Source organism: Eretmochelys imbricata, chromosome 10 (genome assembly GCF_965152235.1).
Source record: "Eretmochelys imbricata isolate rEreImb1 chromosome 10, rEreImb1.hap1, whole genome shotgun sequence".
Classification (NCBI taxonomy): Eukaryota; Metazoa; Chordata; order Testudines; family Cheloniidae; genus Eretmochelys; species Eretmochelys imbricata.
In genome coordinates, this window is record NC_135581.1 from 81,371,804 (window position 1) to 81,392,181 (window position 20,378).

The window sequence follows — 20,378 nt, forward strand, 5'->3', positions numbered from 1 at the left end:
TTTATTAAGGCCATATGTGGCTTTAAAGGGTAAAATCGTGGATGGCCTCACTGTTCGTTTGGCAGCAGTCTCTCTAATAGTTTATCCTCAGATCTTTCTTCCAATCTCTCTCTCTCTGCTTTTGTAGTGTCAGTACACAATATGGAAATGCGTTTGAGATCAGAGGTTCTTTTGCTGATGCTGATGGTTTAGAGTATCTCTCTGCATATGCCTTTAACCTTAGTGGGAATTCCCTATTGTCTAAATAATATTCCATGCCATATCTGTGTCAGATTATAGCTTCCCCAATTCCCGTTGTGTCCTACCTAGTCTTAATGACTTGCTTGCTTCATAATGATTATATAAAACAGAAGTACAAGAGTATAGCTAGCACTGGAATCTTCGGGTTTTTTCTCTAATGGACTTTTGAAAGGATTCTTCTACATTGTCCAATCGTCACAGATCATTCCTGTTTTCTGACACTCTGCTCTGAAAAGCAACTGTAAAAAATGGCCTTATCGGGTTCCATGTGTATTATGTCCCTGACTCCATAGCAATTTTGCTCACTTCATAGATAAGAGGTAATGAGGGGCGTCACTTGGACTGTAAAATGCTTACTCCTGGCGGTCATACGTCATAACAGTGGAACCCAGGTTGAGTTTGCAGGGCTAGCAGTTAGAAGAATCACGGGTGTTTTTATTTATAAGCTGAGCCAAGGTTGGCATGAAATTAAATGAGATAATGAACATGGAACCCCATGGTGCCATTTTCAGTCATTTCTGAGAGTAGGCTTGACCCAGAGAAATTCTTTATCTTCCTCCATGTGATACAAAAGATGGCAATAAGAATTGGGTACAATTATCACAGTATGTCCTGCTGGTGGCAATAGCTGCCTGGAGTGCAAGAGAGAGGCTTGCTTCTCAAGGGCCGGGTTCCGATAACTTTATTCACATTAAAGCAAAGGGACCACTTGTGAATTGAGATGACATATGAGTTGGGGGGACTGGAATTTGGCCCCAAATTAGGAATACATTTAAAAGGCAGAGCCAAAAGTTTGGAAAATGTGGTCTTCCATGCAGGTGTGTTTCCAGGCAGTCTGTACCCTGGAGTTATGAATATGTCCCCCCCTCCCCTCCGCAGCTAGCAGCAGCATCGGTGTTAACTTAATTCTGCCCCATTTCCCTCAGGTTCTGATATGGAACCTGGACATTGGAGAGCCCGTGAAGATGATAGATTGTCACACAGATGTCATTCTCTGCATGTCCTTCAATACCGATGGCAGCCTGCTGTCTACCACCTGCAAAGACAAGAAGCTGCGAGTCATTGAGCCGCGTTCGGGCAAAGTCCTTCAGGTGAAGAGCTGATTTGTCAAGAGTCAGTCCTAAGCACCAGTCACAAGAAGTAAATCCATTATTTTTGACAAATACCAATTTGACCCTGGGCTTTAAAGAGAGGCTTTATTTGGGATTTCCCATTTGAGTGCATTCCTCCCCTAATGTGCAACCAGGGTAGAGTTAGGGGCAAGGGGAAGTAGCCCTTTAAGCCTAACGTATGGTAAGGTAAACACTCCTTGTACGATACTGAATTGTCACAAAATACATCTGATATTCAGGAAGTGACAACATGTCACAAATGTCCGCCTCTGAATCTAACTCTCCACATTCAGAGAATGTTGCTGTTTCTTATCATTGTTAAGCTGAGACAATAGAAAGGATTCAACACTCTCCTACTCAGAGATACAGGACTTTTAATCTTTTATTAATCAAAGTTTGATGGGAAATAGTAGAGAGTTCTGGGAAGCCACAGAGCCAGTTTTGGAAGAAAAGCTTAATTGTCTCTGTCAATTGTGGATTATTCTAGAAAGCTCAGGGAAGGCTAGGTTTTATTTTTACAGAACAGCATTTTGCCTATCCATTCCAGATAGCATGAACCCACATTTTCACCGGTGCAGTCTGCGTCATAGCTGGTTAACATGAAAGTTGCATTTTGCAGTAGAGGAGTAAGAGGAATGGTGGAGGTTGAAAGCTTGCTATGAAGTGGCTGTCTTGGGATAACAATGGAGTCTTTCCCCATAGTCAGTATAGAGATTAGACGAGGAGGAAGCGATCTACCTTTGGGATATGAGAGCAGAGACACCAGGAACTGAGATCCTAACATGGGGGAGAATCCTCCCTTGAGTATCACTCTCCTTGAAATCCTAGAGCTGGCATTTTCACTGATCTATACTAAGCACCATGCGTAGGAAGACATCTGAAATGTATAGCTGTTCACTGCATGTAGCACAGACAATGTCTTCTTCCAGGAAGCCAGCTGTAAGAACCATCGTGTGAACCGGGTGGTCTTTCTAGGTAACGTGAAGCGACTTCTAACGACTGGAGTCTCAAGGTGGAATACGAGGCAGATTGCACTCTGGGATCAGGTCAGCAAATAAATCGCTGGAAGCCGTTCCTTCCCAAGAAAGGAGCATGATTGATTGGTTAAAATAGAGGCCTAGGAAATAGGTGATCTGGGTTCTGCTCTAACGGTGTGAGTATGTTACCAGTAGACCTACCCAAGCAAGCTTTGATCTAGCTAGGTTGGGTCCCAAAGCAGGGAAGCTTCGCTAGTGCATGCTTCTGTGCTGGCTGCTCAAGCCCACCTGCAATTTGTAGGAACAGCCCGCTCTGTCTCAGCTTCACGGCTCCAGAACCCACTCTAGCTAGATTAAAACTAGCTCTGCTGTAATACCGCCTGTGATTACAGCATAGATAGACCCTAGGTCTGAGGAGTCCAGAGACCTGGGGTCTAGCCCCTGCTCTGCTGCAAACATAGAGTGATTATTGGCAAGGTACCTACTCACTCCATGCCACAGTTTATCCATCTGCACATTGAGAAAACCTGCCTAGCTTGCAACAGTTTTATGCAACTGCAAAGTGCTCTGAGAAGCCTGGCTGGGACGTGCTATGGATCAGTCGTGTGGGGCTGTCAAAGGGGCTGACAGGTGCATAGGCACCCAACTCCCACAGAGACTCTTGATAGGAGTCCAACACTCAGTCCTAACTCAGCTCTTACAGACTTTCCAGTGAAGCTGAGCGCCCAGCTCCTTCAGGTCTCTTTGAATAGCCCAGCCTCTTGTATTAAGATAACTGTTTTAATACAGGGAGAGTAGCAGATACATATACAGCAGATTCTTTATTCCTTCCTGTTTCCTAGCAGAATTCTACAAAGGTCTTTATGTAACTTTTAAAAACTCTGCTAGTTGCTATGGAGATCTGACTAGACATGACACGTTGGGGAATTTGAATTCTGAATTCACAAGATTAATTAAAGCAGATGCAAATTTACCATATGCATCCCAGCAAGCATTTGTACCCTCCCCTCTGACTCCACGCACGATGTTCTGGACCGACGGGTTTCAGACTGCAGATGCGCCTGGCCCTGTTCACTTGGGTGGTAGAAGCTGCAGATAGTGGAAAGCTGATGTCCCGTGACTTCAGGCTGGGCTGGGGGGAGATGACAGATTAGTCCAGTCCTATCTGTCAGCTCGCCAGTGAACACCATGGATACGTGCTTGGCTGTGACTGCCACAGGGGCAGGGTGAGGAAACAGAAATACGTGGGTGGGGCAGCTGGTCTGTTCAGGAGGAATCTTGTATAAAGTCAAGGATGAAGGGAGAAACCAGATCCATTTGGGGCTTTGTGACATATAAAACTGAAAACAAGGATGTCTGGGTTCCCCTCTAAATCCAAGAGGCAGTACACTCTCCCCAGGCAACCGTGCAGCCTGACCCTCATAAGATCTTCCTATAGCCTGGTTGGGTTTGCATTTAGAAACCAAAGGTGCTGAGCAGTTCTCTGGCTTCTGCCTGGAAGGCATCTCAGCTCAATAGATCATCATAGCCCAGACAGCAGCATTGGGCACAGCAGCCATGGAGTCAAAGCTCCAGAGAGGATGCAGCATTCTTCCCCCACTGCATCCGGCCCTTCTCTCTGTAGGCAGTGTGCACCCTGGAGAGTGTGGCTCGGTGAGCACATTGGACTGTGGCTGTCCCTGGTCCTTGGGGGTGGGGGTGAGGGGCAAGAGAGAGAGCTCCTTGCACCCTCCTGTGTTTTCCTTCTCCACGCTCCTCACTCCGTGCTCTCGGCCCAGGCACAATCTGCCCCAAATTGGTCCTTAAAATATACACACGCCTCCAGCCTAACTGAAATGCAGCCACACAGAAATGGCTTCAGAGGCGGGGGAGGAAGGGTGTGACTGGACCCCCTTAAAATCCTTACTCTGAGAGCCCCAGAGCCCACTCAGCCCTACAGGGTGACCCACTGAGTGCCCTGCAGAGAGGTGTCCTTAAGCGAACATCCTCCTTATTCTGTGTGTACATGACCAGGTCCGCTAGCCCTCTCTCTCTCCCACCTCTGGCTCGTGGGACATGGAAATCCCATGGCAGCCTTTGGGAGGGACAGCGGGTTTGCTTCAGCTTTTCTGGGACAAAATCCATCCCCCATCCTGCTGCTCCTGTCACTCCTTCATGGGTTTTGCTTTCATGTTCCATGCAACCTCTAACCCTTGCTGATCCATAAAGCAATTTTCTCTTTGTTCAGGAAGACCTGGCCATGCCCCTCATAGAGGAGGAGATCGATGGGCTGTCGGGGCTCTTGTTTCCTTTCTACGATGCTGATACACACATGTTGTATTTGGCTGGAAAGGTGCGTTGGCTTTACTGAGGGTAATAGGCAATATACTGCGTATCCTGCTATTCTCAAGAGTGATGTGTCTCTTGCACACTTGAGAATGGATCATCTCCCAAATAACCCATTGGAGAAGGCAAGCAAAGGGGCCTCTCTCAGATGAGCAGAGCATGGGGTTATTTGGGGCTTTTCATAAATAATTATTACAATTAAACAGTTGGGGCTAGATGCTGATATTGCTTTCACCAGTGCAAATTTGGAGCAACTGCACTAAAGGCTTTGAATTTATACTAATGTAACAGGAACCAGCCTTTGACCACTGACTTTCTTTTAAAGGTCCTTGATTTTTTTGCACTTCACTGGTGTTGCTTGTGTTGTAAAGTCCAAATGCCACCACTACAGACACCTCTGTGGTGGGGCACACTTCTCAAATGGCCCCCCAAAAGCACCGTTGCACCCTGGAGGGTGTGGCTTGGTACACACATGCACACACTTCTCCGCAATCACACTAGCTTGTGCACAAAGCTCCACCTAAGTGAAAGGACCTCCAGATACTGTAGTGCATTTAGGAGACCCTTAAAAAAGTAAACACATTTATTTCCTATGGGCTGCAGATAGGATTCCCTCTGAAGTCAGCGTATGGCCCAGAGTAGAGAAGCATCAGGTGTACTTTGCCATCGGTGTTCATAAAGGCCACAATCAAGAAAGAAGGCCGTGGTGGTTAAAAAACTGACCTGCATTAGAGGGGAAGAGAGATACAAGAAGTAATCGCTGGCCAGTGGAGTTAAGGATAATAACAAGGATAATATACTCTAAGTATATTAGGAACAAAAAGAATCCTAATAATGGTCCTGGTCCATAGCTAGGTGGAAATGGTAGAATTCTCAATAATGCCGGAGAGGCAGACATGTTTAATAAATGTTTCTGTTCTGTGTCAGTGGAGGGAGGGGCGGGAAATGATGTCGTCATATCACATAATGATGACACTTTCCATTCCACTAGTGTCTCAGGAGGATGTTAAACAGCAACGACTGAAGTTACGCACTTTTTAAATCAGCAGGTCCAGATAACTTGCATCCAAGAGTTTTTTTAAAACTGGCTGAGGAGCTCACTAGACTGTTAATGTTGATTTTTTTTCAGTAAGTCTTGGAAAACTGAGGAAGTTTAAAAAAGAATGGAAGAAAGTTAATGTGCCAATATTTTAAAAGGGTAGATGGGATGCCCTGGGTAGTTATAGGCCTGACAGTCTGACATTGATCCTGGGCAAGATAATGGAGCAGCTGCTATGGGACTTGAATAATAAAAAAAATTAAAGTAGGATTATACAATTAATGCCAATCAATGTGAGTTTATGGAACACAGACCCTGTAAAACTAACTTTATATCTTTTTTTTTATTAGATTACAATTTTGGTTGATAATGGTAATAGTATTAGTGTAATATTTTAGGCTTCTCTCAGGCATTTCACTTGGTACAGCACGACACATTGATTGAAAAAATAGAATGATACAAAATTAACATGGCACACATAAAATGGATTCAAAACTGGCTAACTGATAGGTCTCAAAATGTAACTGCAAATGGGGAATCATCATCCAGTGGGTGCATTTCTAGTAGGGTCCCACGTGGATGAGTTCTTGGCCTGATGCTACTTAATATTTTTATCAAATGACCTGAAGAAAACAAAAACATCACCGAGAAAGTTTGCACATGACAAAAAATTAGGGGTGTGATAATTAATGAAGAGGACGGGTTACTGATACAGAAATCTGGATTGCTTGGTAACCAGGCGCAAGCAAATGATATGCTTAATATGGCTAAATGTAAATGTGTGCATCTAGGAACAAAGAATGTCGGCCATACTTCTACGATGGGGACTCTATCCTGGAAAGCAGTGACTCTAAAAAGGATTTGGAGGTTGTGGTGGATAATCAGCTAAAAATGAGCTCCCAGTATGATGCTGTGGCCAAAAGGGTTAATGTGATCCTTCGATGCATAAACGGGCATCTCGAGTAGGAGTAGAGAGGGTTTTTTACCTCTGTATTTGGCACTGGTGTAATTGCTGCTGGAATATTGAGTCCAGTTCTGGTGCCCACAATTCAAGAAGGATGCTGATAAATTGGAGAGGGTTTAGAGAAGAGGCATGAGCTTGATTAAAGGATTAGAAAACATGTCTTATATTCAAGGAGCTCAATCTATTTGCGTTAACAAAGAGAAGGCTAAAGTGTGACTTAATCAGTCTATAAATACCTACAAGGTGAACATAAGAATGGCCATGCTGGGTCAGACCAAAGGTTCATCTAGCCCAGTATCCTGTCTTCCAACAGTTGCCCATGCCAGGTGCCCCAGAGGGAATGAATAGAACAGGTAATCATCAAGTGATCCATCCCTGCCCATCCTGGCTAATAGCCATTGATGGACCTATCCTCCATTAATTTATCTAGTTCTTTTTTGAACCCTGTTATAGTCTTGGCCTTCACAACATCCTCTGGCAAGGAGTTCCACAGGTTGATTGTGCGTTGTGTGAAAAAAATACTTCCTTTTGTTGTTTTAAACCTGTTTTAAATCTATTAATTTCATTTGTTGGCCCCTAGTTCTTGTGTTATGAGAAGGAATAAATAACACTTCCTTATTTACTTTCTCCACACCAGTATTGATTTTATAGACGTCTATCATATCCCCCCTTAGTCATCTATTTTCCAAGCTGAAAAGTCCCAGTCTTATTAATCTCTCCTCATACGGCAGCCATTCCATACCCCTAATAATTTTTGTTGCCCTTTTCTTAACCTTTTCCAATTCCAATATATCTTTTTTTGAGAGAGGGGCGACCACATCTGCACACAGTATTCATAATGTGGGCGTACCATGGATTTATATAGAGGCAATATGATATTTTCTGTCTTATTATCTATCCCTTTTTTAATGATTCCCAACATTCTGTTCATTTTTTTTGACTGCTGCTGCACATTGAGTGGATGTTTTCAGAGAACTATCCACAAGGACTCCAAGATCTCTTTCTTCAGTGGTAACCACTAATTTAGACCCCACCATTTTATATGTATCGTTGGGATGATGTTTTCCAAAGTGCATTACTTTGCATTTATCAACATTGAATTTCATCTGCCATTTTGTTGCCCAGTCACCCAGTTTTGAGAGATCCTTTTCTAGCTCTTCACATTCTCCCTGGGACTTAACTATCTTGAGTAGTTTTGTATCATCTGCAAATTTTGCCACCTCACTGTTTACTCCTTTTTTCAGATCATTTATAAATATGTTAAGTAGGACTGGGGGACCAAATATTTGATAACTGTATGTCAGTACAGACCCCTGGGGGACACCACCCTTTCTATTCTGAAAACTGACCATTTATTCCTACCCTTTGTTTCCTATCTTTAACCAGTTACCAATCCATGAGAGAACCTTCCCTCTTATCCCATGACAGCTACTTTGCTTAAGAGCCTTTGGTGAGCGACCAAATATTTGATAACGGCTCTTCAGTCTAACAGAGAAAAGTATAACATGAACCAAGGCCTGGAAACTTGATAAATTCAGATTGGAAATAAGACATACATTTTTAACAATGAGGGTAATTAACTGTTGGACCAATGCACCAAGGATCGTGGTGGATTCTCCATCACTGGCCATTTTTAAATCAGTCTTGGGTTTTTTTTAAGATGTGCTGTAGTTCAAAAGGAATTATTTTGGGAGAATTCTATTGTCTGTTCTACGGGCACTCAGATGAGATGATCACAATGATTCCTTCTGGCCTTGGAATCTGTGAATCCATTAGCATAAATTTAGTGCAACACAGCCCTGCCCATTCAGTACAGCTCTGCTGAGTTTAGCTTTGTTCTAAAATTAGTTTATTTCTGTACTGGAATATTTCCTTTAGCATTCCTGGGCAACATAACGTCCTGGTACATTTTTTAGTACTTTATCCTCCTTCCATTGTGAGAGAACTAAACTAGATATGCAACTCGTATATGCTATGGAAGTCTTTGCCAGAGGGTGTTATGAAGGCCAAGACTATAACAGGGTTCAAAAAAGAACTAGATAAATTCCTGGAGAATAGGTCCATCAATAGCTATTAGCCAGGATAGGCAGGGATGGTGTCCCTAGCCTCTGTTTTTCCAGAAGCTGGGAATGAGCGACAGGGGATGGATCACTTGATGATTACCTGTTCTGTTCATTCCCTCTGGGGCACCTGGCATTGGCCACTGTTGGAAGACAGGACACTGGGCTAGATGGACCTTTGGTCTGACCCAGTGTGGCCGTTCTTATGTTCTATGTTCTTTAACCCAAGGGTAGGAAAACTAATTCCATAAAGTGTAAGGGAGAAATGGGAGTGATGGGGATAAAATTGCTAGTCATCCTGTGAGTCTTCTTCCCCAAACACCATTAAAGAGACCACATCTATTCCTTCTACTGTTTCTACTTCAAGAACGCAGATGCAATACACGAAATGCTGTAGGTTTGGTTTTAGATTCTGTTCTACAATGGCTACCTAGCATGGTCGTGCCTGTATATTTAACCTAGAACTTGGCAGTGATGCACAATTTGATGTTCTTTTAACACATCTTTTTATTTGCCTACAGCTTTTACACTGAAATGTTAAACTGATCTGCCCTTTATCCCCCCTGCCTCAGGGCGACGGGAACATCCGATACTATGAAATCAGCACAGAAAAGCCCTATCTGAATTATCTCATGGAGTTTCGCTCTCCTGCCCCACAAAAAGGACTGGGTAAGAGCTTTTGGCATGTTAATAGGCCACCTCTTCAAACATTAATATTAAAAAAAGACAGCAGACTGAAATAGTATAATTAAATTTTGCTGATAAATGTATTTTGCATAATAACCTCCCGTGCTCTCTGCACTGTGCTGACTCTCGCTGTTCAAATATGTTCTGTGTCATTAGGTAGCTGATGTCTTGCTGGAAAATTAATTCAGAATTCCAATGATCTTTATGTAGCATTTAATATTTTTGTGTATTTCTTCCTGGGTAATGGTGCAGTGTGACTCTGATGCATCTTACTGAGGGCCTGGTTCCAGGGAAATGCACGAGCAGTTTCCCCTGACGTGCAGTGACAGGCTGCCCAAACGTTAACAAGCGACCTGAGCCAGTGATACATGGGACGTTCCCTGGGTAAAATGCTCTTTCCTTCCCACCCTTACTGCAAAATCCATCTGGTCCAGTTCCTGCCCCTCCTTGCCAGCACAGGGCTCTGATCTGCACACCTGCACCACTCTCAGCTCTCCTCCCCTTCCCAGCACCTCCAGGAGGCCCCTGCGTCTGGCTTCCCTACCTGGAGGCAGTTCTCCGCAGCAGCGGCACTGGTGACGGGTGGATTCTGGCTGTGGGGTGGTTGGCTGGGTGAGGACAGGATCAGCTCTGGTTGGTGGCATGGGGGGCAGGTCCCATGTGGGTTCTTGGAGTGGGTAGGTTTCCCTCATGGCTGGCCCCTTGTGTTGCTTGTGGGATGAGGGCTCCCCCGATGGGTGTAGAGGGTCAGAGGGAGAAGAAATGGGCTATTCAAATTCCAGACTGCAGGTAGACAGGAAGGCCCAGATGGGGACGGCTGCAGGGAAGGATGTGTAGGGTGGAAGTATTTCCCTCCTCGCACATCCCCACGGGCAGGACACAGACCTAGCACGCCCTGGAGAATTAGGCAGAAGGCCCAGCTAACAAGTCTGGTGGTGTCCCACAGCCCCAAGAGGGCAGTGACAGGCATGAGCCAGCTCAGCTGCTGATTTGGAATCAGCTCTTTGGCGATGGCGCAGGCCTGCAATCTTAGGGAAAGCTGATGGCACAGAGGGACGGGATATTAAAGGAGGTTGTTCAGTTCAGTGCTATGTTAATACCCTGCACTCTGGACGTGATCATGAAACAAATCTCCGTGCCCATATTTAACGTCAGCCCTTGCCCTAGTGCTGCCTTCAACCTCCAGTAGGCAGTGCTTGCATGGTGGTTTCTGTACTTGTATGGCAAAGCTTTCTTACCCCAGCATAACACTTTCCACATGGTAGTGGTCTCTCCCCCACTTGCCTGCTGCAGCTGCAGCTTCTGCAAGGTATGTACGTACCCTGGGCCTGACTGGGGAAGATGCCGCATGCCCTCGACTTGCACTGATGTCACCACCTCACTGAATGGGGTTCTATATTTCTTCCTCTATCTTATACACATAACGCCCCCCGCTATGAGTCATCTGCAGCAATAGGACCTAGAGCACCAAAGCATGGTCCGCTGCTACTCGAGCTAAAGAAGCAACTCCATTTAGCCAGTAGCAGTGGTAGGCTGGTATCCATTAGGGAGTTACAAGGCTCACCTTATCACTTAGCTTTGTGTTTAAGCAAAACAGAGAATCCCATTCTTACAGAACACACTGACTGCTTTTCTTGATTTGTAAAGCGCTGACGATTTACAGTAGGAAACGACGGTTCTCTCGACAGCAGCTTTGAAACTTAGCTACACTGTGAGAACTTTTCCCATCGACATGATGTCTAATTGGATCTATATGCATCCTGCTACCATATCCTAAGGCAGCAATCCTGATGGGGCTAGTAAGATTGGTTCCTTTCTCACGGACCAATTTGTAGAGAAAGAGCTTTTGAATATTTCAATGCTTTGTTGGCATGAAAGGAAAGTCCCTTGCTCACATGTGAATTCTCTAATAGGTGTGATGCCAAAGCACGGGCTGGATGTGTCTGCATGTGAGGTGTTCAGATTCTATAAACTGGTTACCTTAAAGGGTCTGATTGAGCCAATCTCTATGATCGTGCCAAGGAGGGTGAGTACATGTCAGCACTGTTCCTACTTATGTACAGAACTCAAATGCTCTGATGCATTATCTCTGCCCAACACCTTCAAAGCACAGAGTTGGAAATGCTTGCTGTGCCAGGGAATTCTATTTCTGTTACTCGGGTATGTCAAAGACTGCCATATTCTCTATTTAAATGATGCACAGGGAAGGATCTGGGAGACTCAGTCACTGAACTTTTGCCTTTTGAGACCACACTGGGAATCCTGCTCTGACTGGCACAGAACAGAATCATTTGGATGAAATACAGTAAATGTCAAAAGGACCTTGGCAAACTGTATCTAGTGAATTAAGCCCGATGGTTTATATAACTGTCCACAACAACCACACATCTTACATACTGACCATGCTAGACATTTTCCTGACTTGCATTCAAAGCATCATGGGTTTGCTTTTTCCTGGCTACAGATAACATCTGTCTTCCTTGATGGGTAGATCTCTCTGTGACCTCTCATTTATATCAATTACACATTTTAGATCCAAACTCACATCTTGCTAAAAACTGCTTTTCTAACGCACAGCAATGCGAAGTTTGAACTCTCTGCTTATGGAAAGCTCTTTAAAGAGCTGACTCCAGCATTTTTTCTAACTTCTGCTGCCATTATTTTGTGTGAAATTAACTGGGTCTTTTGAAGTGTGTGAGAAAGGACTGTCCCACATCTAGATTTAGAGGCCCATCCCAAGTAAAAAAATCACATCTCCGTGTGCTGGGAGCAGTATTCGCTGCTGGCTTTACCTGCCTTGTCCAGCTGTATGAAATCTGAAACAAACTATGAGCCCCGTTCAGGTTTAGGATTGAGTCAGTATCTTTCCAAACAGAGGTGACTCAATAGAGCTTCAGCCTCATTGCCCTGAATTTGCTAATCTACTGCAAGCAGAAATGTGGAGAGGAGGGGAAAGGCAAATCACCCTTGTGGACAACTTTCCTTGGTGTTTTGCTCTTGGCTGTTCTTTACGCCGTATGTGGCCAGAGTGGGTGCTCCTTGACTTCACTGGCTCGTGCTTTGAATTGGGATCTACAATATGTAACCGTATGCTTTGTGCACTTAGCGTTTCCTGAGCGGTCTGTGCAGCAGCAGGGAGCACCATCTCCAACAGGCCAGAGACAATGCCCTTCCAAAGCCTCCAGTTCAGCTGGATAATATTCATTAGTCTGTCTACAACTCAAATGCCTCCTGTGCACTCTGCTACTTTGGTGCTTGGGTGAGACTTATGTGAGCACTTGAAAACATTGTACAGCTCAGGGCTGCTGGGGTATAATCCTCTTTCAGAACATGAATTTAATAGGCAAGGGCTAGGACTCTTTATTCCCCATTTAAAGTTAATGGCGAAAAGGCAGTTAAGTATTTTTCCTGGGATGCTATTGAATGGCTACATTACCGTTGGCCAGGGTTGTAAGCAAATAATGGCTCATGGCACTTTGCAACGTACAGTTACAACTGGGAACAAATTTTATGAAGACAGCCACTCTTTATTCTTCCTCGCTTCCAGTCAGAAACATACCAAGAGGATATTTACCCGATGACTCCAGGTATAGAACCAGCCCTGACACCAGACGAATGGCTGAGTGGAATGAACAGAGGTAAAAGAACGAACCCTGCATGAGCATCTACTGCACTTCTATTGGAAATGTAAACACAATTGATCTCTGATCCTCACTGTGAAATGTGTCTAAATCCATACTCACCCTTGGGCACTTTCCATACTTTACACTGGCCACCAGATGATGTGATGGTGGGTGCATAGGTACTGTGTGTGTGCACTTAGTGTACCTAAAGCCCCAGGAACCATTTTTGAGCTAGTAAGCTGGGAGGGGGGGCGGAGGGGGAGGTAAGGTGGCCATTGAACGTTTTTGAGCTTCATCTGTAAGTAAGTTTGTTTGTATTAAAGTAGTGTCTCGTTGCTCCAACTGAAAATATAGGCCTTGTGTAAGCATGGTGTGTGTGTGTGTGTGTGTGTGTGTGTGTGTGTGTGTGTGTGTGTGTGTGTGTGTGTGTGTGTGTGTGTGTTTTAGGCTGTGTCTGCCCCAGGTGCTGGTCTCTTTAGCACTGCACTACCCAAAACCTTTTCATAGAATCATAGAATATCAGGGCTGGAAGGGACCTCAGGAGGTCATCTCGTCCAACCCCCTGCTCAAAGCAGGACCAATCCCCAATTAAATTATCCCAGCCAGGGCTTTGTCAAGCCTGACCTTAAAAACTTCTAAGGACGGAGATTCTACCACCTCCCTAGGTAACGCATTCCAGTGTTTCACCACCCTCCTAGTGAAAAAGTTTTTCCTAATATCCAACCTAAACCTCCCCCACTGCAACTTGAGACCATTACTCCTTGTCCTGTCCTCTTCTACCACTGAGAATAGTCTAGATCCATCCTCTCTGGAACCACCTCTCAGGTAGTTGAAAGCAGCTATCAAATCCCCCCTCATTCTTCTCTTCTGCAGACTAAACAATCCCAGTTCCCTCAGCCTCTCCTCATAACTCATGTGTTCCAGACCCCTAATAATTTTTGTTGCCCTTCGCTGGACTCCCTCCAATTTATCCACATCCTTCTTGTAGGGTGGGGCCCAAAACTGGACACAGTACTCCAGATGAGGCCTCACCAATGTCGAATAGAGGGGAACGATCACGTCCCTCGATCTGCTCGCTATGCCCCTACTTATACATCCCAAAATGCCATTGGCCTTCTTGGCAACAAGGGCACACTGCTGACTCATATCCAGCTTCTCGTCCACTGTCACCCCTAGGTCCTTTTCCGCAGAACTGCTGCCTAGCCATTCGGTCCCTAGTCTGTAGCTGTGCATTGGGTTCTTCCATCCTAAGTGCAGGACCCTGCACTTATCCTTGTTGAACCTCATCAGATTTCTTTTGGCCCAATCCTCCAATTTGTCTAGGTCCCTCTGTATCCTATCCCTGCCCTCCAGCATATCTACCACTCCTCCCAGTTTAGTATCATCCGCAAATTTGCTGAGAGTGCAATCCACACCATCCTCCAGATCATTTATGAAGATATTGAAAAAAACCGGCCCCAGGACCGACCCCTGGGGCACTCCACTTGACACAGGCTGCCAACTAGACATGGAGCCATTGATCACTACCTGTTGAGCCCGACAATCTAGCCAACTTTCTACCCACCTTATAGTGCATTCATCCAGCCCGTACTTCTTTAACTTGCTGACAAGAATACTGTGGGAGACCGTGTCAAAAGCTTTGCTAAAGTCAAGAAACAATACATCCACTGCTTTCCCTTCATCCACAGAACCAGTAATCTCATCATAGAAGGCAATTAGATTAGTCAGGCATGACCTTCCCTTGGTGAATCCATGCTGACTGTTCCTGATCACTTTCCTCTCATGTAAGTGCTTCAGGATTGATTCCTTGAGGACCTGCTCCATGATTTTTCCGGGGACTGAGGTGAGGCTGACTGGCCTGTAGTTCCCAGGATCCTCCTTCTTCCCTTTTTTAAAGATTGGCACAACATTAGCCTTTTTCCAGTCATCTGGGACTTCCCCCGTTCGCCACGAGTTTTCAAAGATAATGGCCAATGGCTCTGCAATCACAGCCGCCAATTCCTTTAGCACTCTCGGGTGCAACTCGTCCGGCCCCATGGACTTGTGCACGTCCAGCTTTTCTAAATAGTCCCGAACCACCTCTTTCTCCACAGAGGGCTGGCCATCTACTGTCCATGTTGTGATGCCCAGCGCAGCAGTCTGGGAGCTGACCTTGTTTGTGAAGACAGAGGCAAAAAAAAGCATTGAGTACATTAGCTTTTTCCACATCCTCTGTCACTAGGTTGCCTCCCTCATTCAGTAAGGGGCCCACACTTTCCTTGGCTTTCTTCTTGTTGCCAACATACCTGAAGAAACCCTTCTTGTTACTCTTGACATCTCTTGCTAGCTGCAGCTCCAGGTGCGATTTGGCCCTCCTGATTTCATTCCTACATGCCCGAGCAATATTTTTATAATACTCTTCCCTGGTCATATGTCCAACCTTCCACTTCTTGTAAGCTTCTTTTTTATGTTTAAGATCCGCTAGGATTTCACCAAAAAGAAAAGGAGTACTTGTGGCACCTTAGAGACTAACCAATTTATTTGAGCATGAGCTTTCGTGAGCTACAGCTCACTTCATCGGATGCATACCGTGGAAACTGCAGCAGACATTATATACACACAGAGATCATGAAACAATATCTCCTCCCACCCCACTGTCCTGCTGGATTGTTTCATGAGGTATTGTTTCATGATCTCTGTGTGTATATAATGTCTGCTGCAGTTTCCACGGTATGCATCCGATGAAGTGAGCTGTAGCTCACGAAAGCTCATGCTCAAATAAATTGGTTAGTCTCTAAGGTGCCACAAGTACTCCTTTTCTTTTTGCGAATACAGACTAACACGGCTGTTACTCTGAAACCTAGGATTTCACCGTTAAGCCAAGCTGGTCGTCTGCCATATTTACTATTCTTTCGACTCATCGGGATGGTTTGTCCCTGTAACCTCAACAGGGATTCCTTGAAATACAGCCAGCTCTCCTGGACTCCTTTCCCCTTCAAATTAGTCCCCCAGGGGATCCTACCCATCCGTTCCCTGAGGGAGTCGAAGTCTGCTTTCCTGAAGTCCAGGGTCCGTATCCTGCTGCTTACCTTTTTTCCCTGTGTCAGGATCCTTTTAGCTACCCCAATTAAAAAAAACCAACCAACCATGCCTTTTTTTCTAGTCTGGACAAGGCCACAGTGAGACAGTTCGTGTTCTAAAGACTCTATGTAGACAAGACAAAGGATGGGAAGGGGAAGAGGGACAGGGAAGGGGGCCGTGACTTGCCAAGGTTGCACAACAGGCAGTAAAAGAGCTGGATTAGAACCCAGGTCTCCTGCCTGCCAGTCCAGGGCCTGCCCAGTCCAGTCACCCTGAAACCACATTGCTGTAGCAACTGATAGGCAGTGAATGTTAAGGCAGGACAATAGGGGAGGGATATATCCACAGGCGCTGTAGCAGAGCAAGTGTTAACATCCTCCTTTATTTTACCATCTCACGTAGATCCCATATTGATGTCGCTGAAGGAGGGCTATAAGGCATCCAAAGTTGTCTTTAAGGCACCAATAAGAGAGAAAAAAAGTGTTGTTGTCAATGGAATAGATTTGTTAGAAAACGTGCCGCCCAGGACAGAGAATGAGGTAAGCAATGGGTGCTGACTTATGGCTTTGAATGGCCAGCCTCTTAGATCTCAGCCATGTGCGTCAAGCTTATCCAGTGCAAAACCTTCTTCTGACATAGTAAGAAAACAGCTGGTAAGGTCTGCTGAATTTTCTGATCCTACTGAATACCACAGAGGCCTGATTTTACGCCACAGATGTCATTCTGTATTGCAGTAACACCTAGATGACCCACTCGAGGACCAGGACCAGCACTAAACAAGAAGATGGTCCTGCTCCAGAAAGTTTACAATCTACATAGTCCCATTAATTTCAGTAGAAAATAGTAGAGACTGTGTTTTACCTCAACTGTCATAACTGTCGCCACTCCTAACCTCCCTGGCCACAGAATGCACTTAATTATTCTGGGGTCCCTTCTGCCAGCTTGGCTTCAATGTACCATCCTAGTTTCTGGCATTAGTGGCTTTCACTGTATTTTCCATGTAGATGGTGTGATTTATAAACAGTCCTTTGTACAGTATTGTAACAAATTTGGGATAATCCAGGAACTGCAGGGTTGTTATTAAGATGCGGAACATAGCCACCTGGAACGTCACGCCAACAATGGGGACTGAACTCTGATCCTCCTTCTCTGAAACCAGACTCCTAGCAACTTAACAGATGGAGATTTTTATTTAGTTATCAATATAGGGCACACGACTGTAGATGAGGTCATGACTTTCTCTGACAGAGAGCAACTGCACACATCCAAGATTGTAGCATATAAACACACCAATTTGTGCATCTCTACTTTTGTTCCCAAGCCGCGAAAATCCATGTGTGTGTTTCCCTGGATCAAACTTCAACCCACAGGACTTTGCTGAGGTTTAAGCAGAGAGCATACAAAATGAACTGGATTAATTTCCTAACAGTTCTTAATAAACGATTGTTCTCTGCGCTACACTTAAAGGCTGTGGGGAAACATTTACACTGAGTCCAATATTGAATTTCTTTTCACAAATTGAGCTGCTGAGCCATACGATGTGAATTAACTGAGTTACCATGAAAATGGACAGGGAAAATCAAAGGAGTATTGCAGGTAAACAGATATTTCAAAAGGAACACTGTAATGACATGAATCGAAGGCAGGTTCTCTGACAGTTGGCAGGAGAGGCATGAAGCCATCGGGGGAAGCAAATATTATAAATGTTACCACAATGTTGTACACCTATTTTTTTCCCTCTCTTTCTTTTAAGCTCCTCAGAATGTTCTTTCGACAACAAGACGAGATCCGACGGTTGAAAGATGAGCTTTCGCAGAAAGAGATAAGAATTCGACAACTACAGCTGGAGTTGAAAAACTTACGTAACAGCCCGAAGAATAATTAATTAACCTCAAGGGACATTTTATAAATAAACTTTCTTTGTTTATACTTGCTCTTTTATTTTACTGTATCCACTTACACAGAATATGAGCCAGAAGTCAAATGACCTGCCAAGAGTCCACATGCTAACTGGAAATATGTCCTTGTAGTCTTATCTAGCACTAAAAAGAAAGACCTGTACACTATAACTGAAAATAACTGCATGAAAGGAAGCTGGGTATGTATTTATATCCCACCATTTTTCATGGAGTAAGTAGAAGGGCAAAGTATTCTCTGTATCAAAAGACTACGGAACTAACCAATAGGGCACACCTTAAATTTAACTTGAAATGGAGAGAGAAAGAAAAGAGACTATAGGGTGCCCTTAAGAAAGCAATATGGTTTATTGCTATTAACTTTTTCCTATGCAAAGCCTGACAAAGAATGCACACAGCCTACAAAACTGGAATTTTAATTCACTTAACTGTCACCTAAAATATAGGGCTTAATTCACAAATGTTCTCTCCAGATCCTCTTGCCCTGGCCTTTGTTTAAAGGAGGTTCAGGAAAACCTGCCCTTTGCCCTGGCACTTGTTGCAAAAGTTTCCTTTTCCGGGGAAAGGTGGCAAAATTTGAAGTCGGTGTCTTAGAAATTGGCCTGATGGTCAAATGTTCAAGTTCCTTGGTCAATTGCTACCCTCCTACAAGACCTTAATTTGTCACTTTCCTAGGTGTATCTGTATGGAAACTAGTAACTCTCCTTAGCAGGATGAGCACTGGTTGTATATACGGTTTGTTTGTTTTAAACTATCCTAGGTTTCCTAAATGCAGTGGGTCTATCTTCCCTGATCTGCTAACATGGACCTTAGAGTCCTACTTCCTCCTGGAAACATGGTGGTGGTAACACTGCCATTTGCATACCATTATGGCAAACAGCAAAGGAACCTGCCATTGCTCTCTTCCCATAACTGTCTTGGAACACCCTCTCACTCAGCAGTAAATGTTGCCAAGTTAGTGGTAACCTCGCCTGTGGAACCCTGATTCAAAGACATTTGATATCTGGGAACTCTGGGTATGTCATCTGTGTGTCTGTTCTTCTGCATATCTGTTCCTACCAATAGAACTGCAGAGGGTTTAAGCTGCACAATAAATTATATATACACAATATATGTACACAATGACATTTTGTGAATTAGGCCCATAATACAGGGAAAGACACCAAAAGACTGCTAGTTTACCTATATATATTTTCACTTAAATCAAGTAGGACTATCCCTAGCAGTATCAGTGCAACAAGTTGTTTTCCCCCGTTACTTTACATTGTGCTCTGCACCTAATGCTTTCCCTCCCCTGACATTAAAAGTGCTGTCATTCGCTATTATTTATGTTACCACAAAAGTGATGAAATAAAATGTTTTCAAGATACCAAACCTTGCGCGTGGCAAAGTCTCCTTTGAGTTTTCATTTGTAGCAACACGATGTGTAGAGCGAGCAACTAGTTATTTCAAAATTTAGAATGAGTCCAGTTTAGAGGAGCAAAATCCAGGTGTGCTATCAGATGTCATGCTGCAGGAGACAGACATGGAATAAGCTTTCAGGAACTACCCCTGGGCATGCGGCTGCAGGGAGCTGAGGCTTTGCTAACCAGAGAAGTTTAATAAGAACTCAAGACTTTCGCCCCAAAACTGTACAGCCTCTGGAACCCTAGTTAAAAGATGAAGCTGGAGGATTTTCAGGGCAGCTAAGCACCCAATTCCCCGTCATACACCAAAAAGAAGAGATTCAATGACACGTTTAAATCCAATGAACCTGCCCTCTGGAGAGCCACTGAGGAGACAGATAATATCTTACACCTGTTGCTAATTTTATATAAGTGACTTGTCTAAGTAGCAGATTATCCCTGTTAACTGGATGAGCAGATGATAAAGTGCCTGCAAAACTGTATCCAGCTAATAGGAGACCAGCTTGAGGCCACTTGCCAAACTAGGCCCTTATAAGGCATTGAGAGAGAACCTGAGTCTTTCCCAAGCAAACTGACTTGCCATTTGGCAGCTGGGCCTACCAGCTGACTGCATACTCCACAGCACATCCTTCCTTCAGGAAATGGCTGCCTAACACCAAAGCCCCTCCCAGTCCACCCGCACCCCTCCCCCCCCTTTCTTTTTAATTAAGTCCATTGGTGCATCCTGACCTTAACCACATGCTTATTTTAGCATTCAGAATAAACTACTCCAAGGAGCCAATAACGTTCCAACGTGCTCCAGATTATGCAACCGAGGAGGGGCTCAAACCAGAAAGACTGAGGCAAGTGTTTAGGCCAGCTGAATGTGTAATAACTCTGGGGGGGCGGGTCTGGCCTGAGCTGCTATTTGCTGGTTTACCTAGGGCCACAGCCAACCCCTGTTAGCCAGGCCACTGGTGCTGAGGCTAC

The 20,378-nt window shown here is 44.6% G+C and overlaps 1 protein-coding gene across 1 annotated transcript in view; it reads left to right on the top strand.

Moving 5' to 3' along the window:
- The window catches only part of CORO2B (coronin 2B), a 61,232-nt gene extending 43,260 nt beyond the window's left edge, over nt 1-17,972 (top strand). The window contains exons 4-11 of the mRNA XM_077828151.1: nt 1,167-1,331; nt 2,282-2,398; nt 4,557-4,661; nt 9,290-9,386; nt 11,318-11,430; nt 12,952-13,042; nt 16,490-16,626; nt 17,841-17,972. Coding sequence (XP_077684277.1) covers nt 1,167-1,331; nt 2,282-2,398; nt 4,557-4,661; nt 9,290-9,386; nt 11,318-11,430; nt 12,952-13,042; nt 16,490-16,626; nt 17,841-17,972 — 957 coding nt within the window. The remainder of the gene's footprint in view (nt 1-1,166; nt 1,332-2,281; nt 2,399-4,556; nt 4,662-9,289; nt 9,387-11,317; nt 11,431-12,951; nt 13,043-16,489; nt 16,627-17,840) is intronic.
- The last annotated feature ends 2,406 nt before the right edge of the window (nt 17,973-20,378 follow it).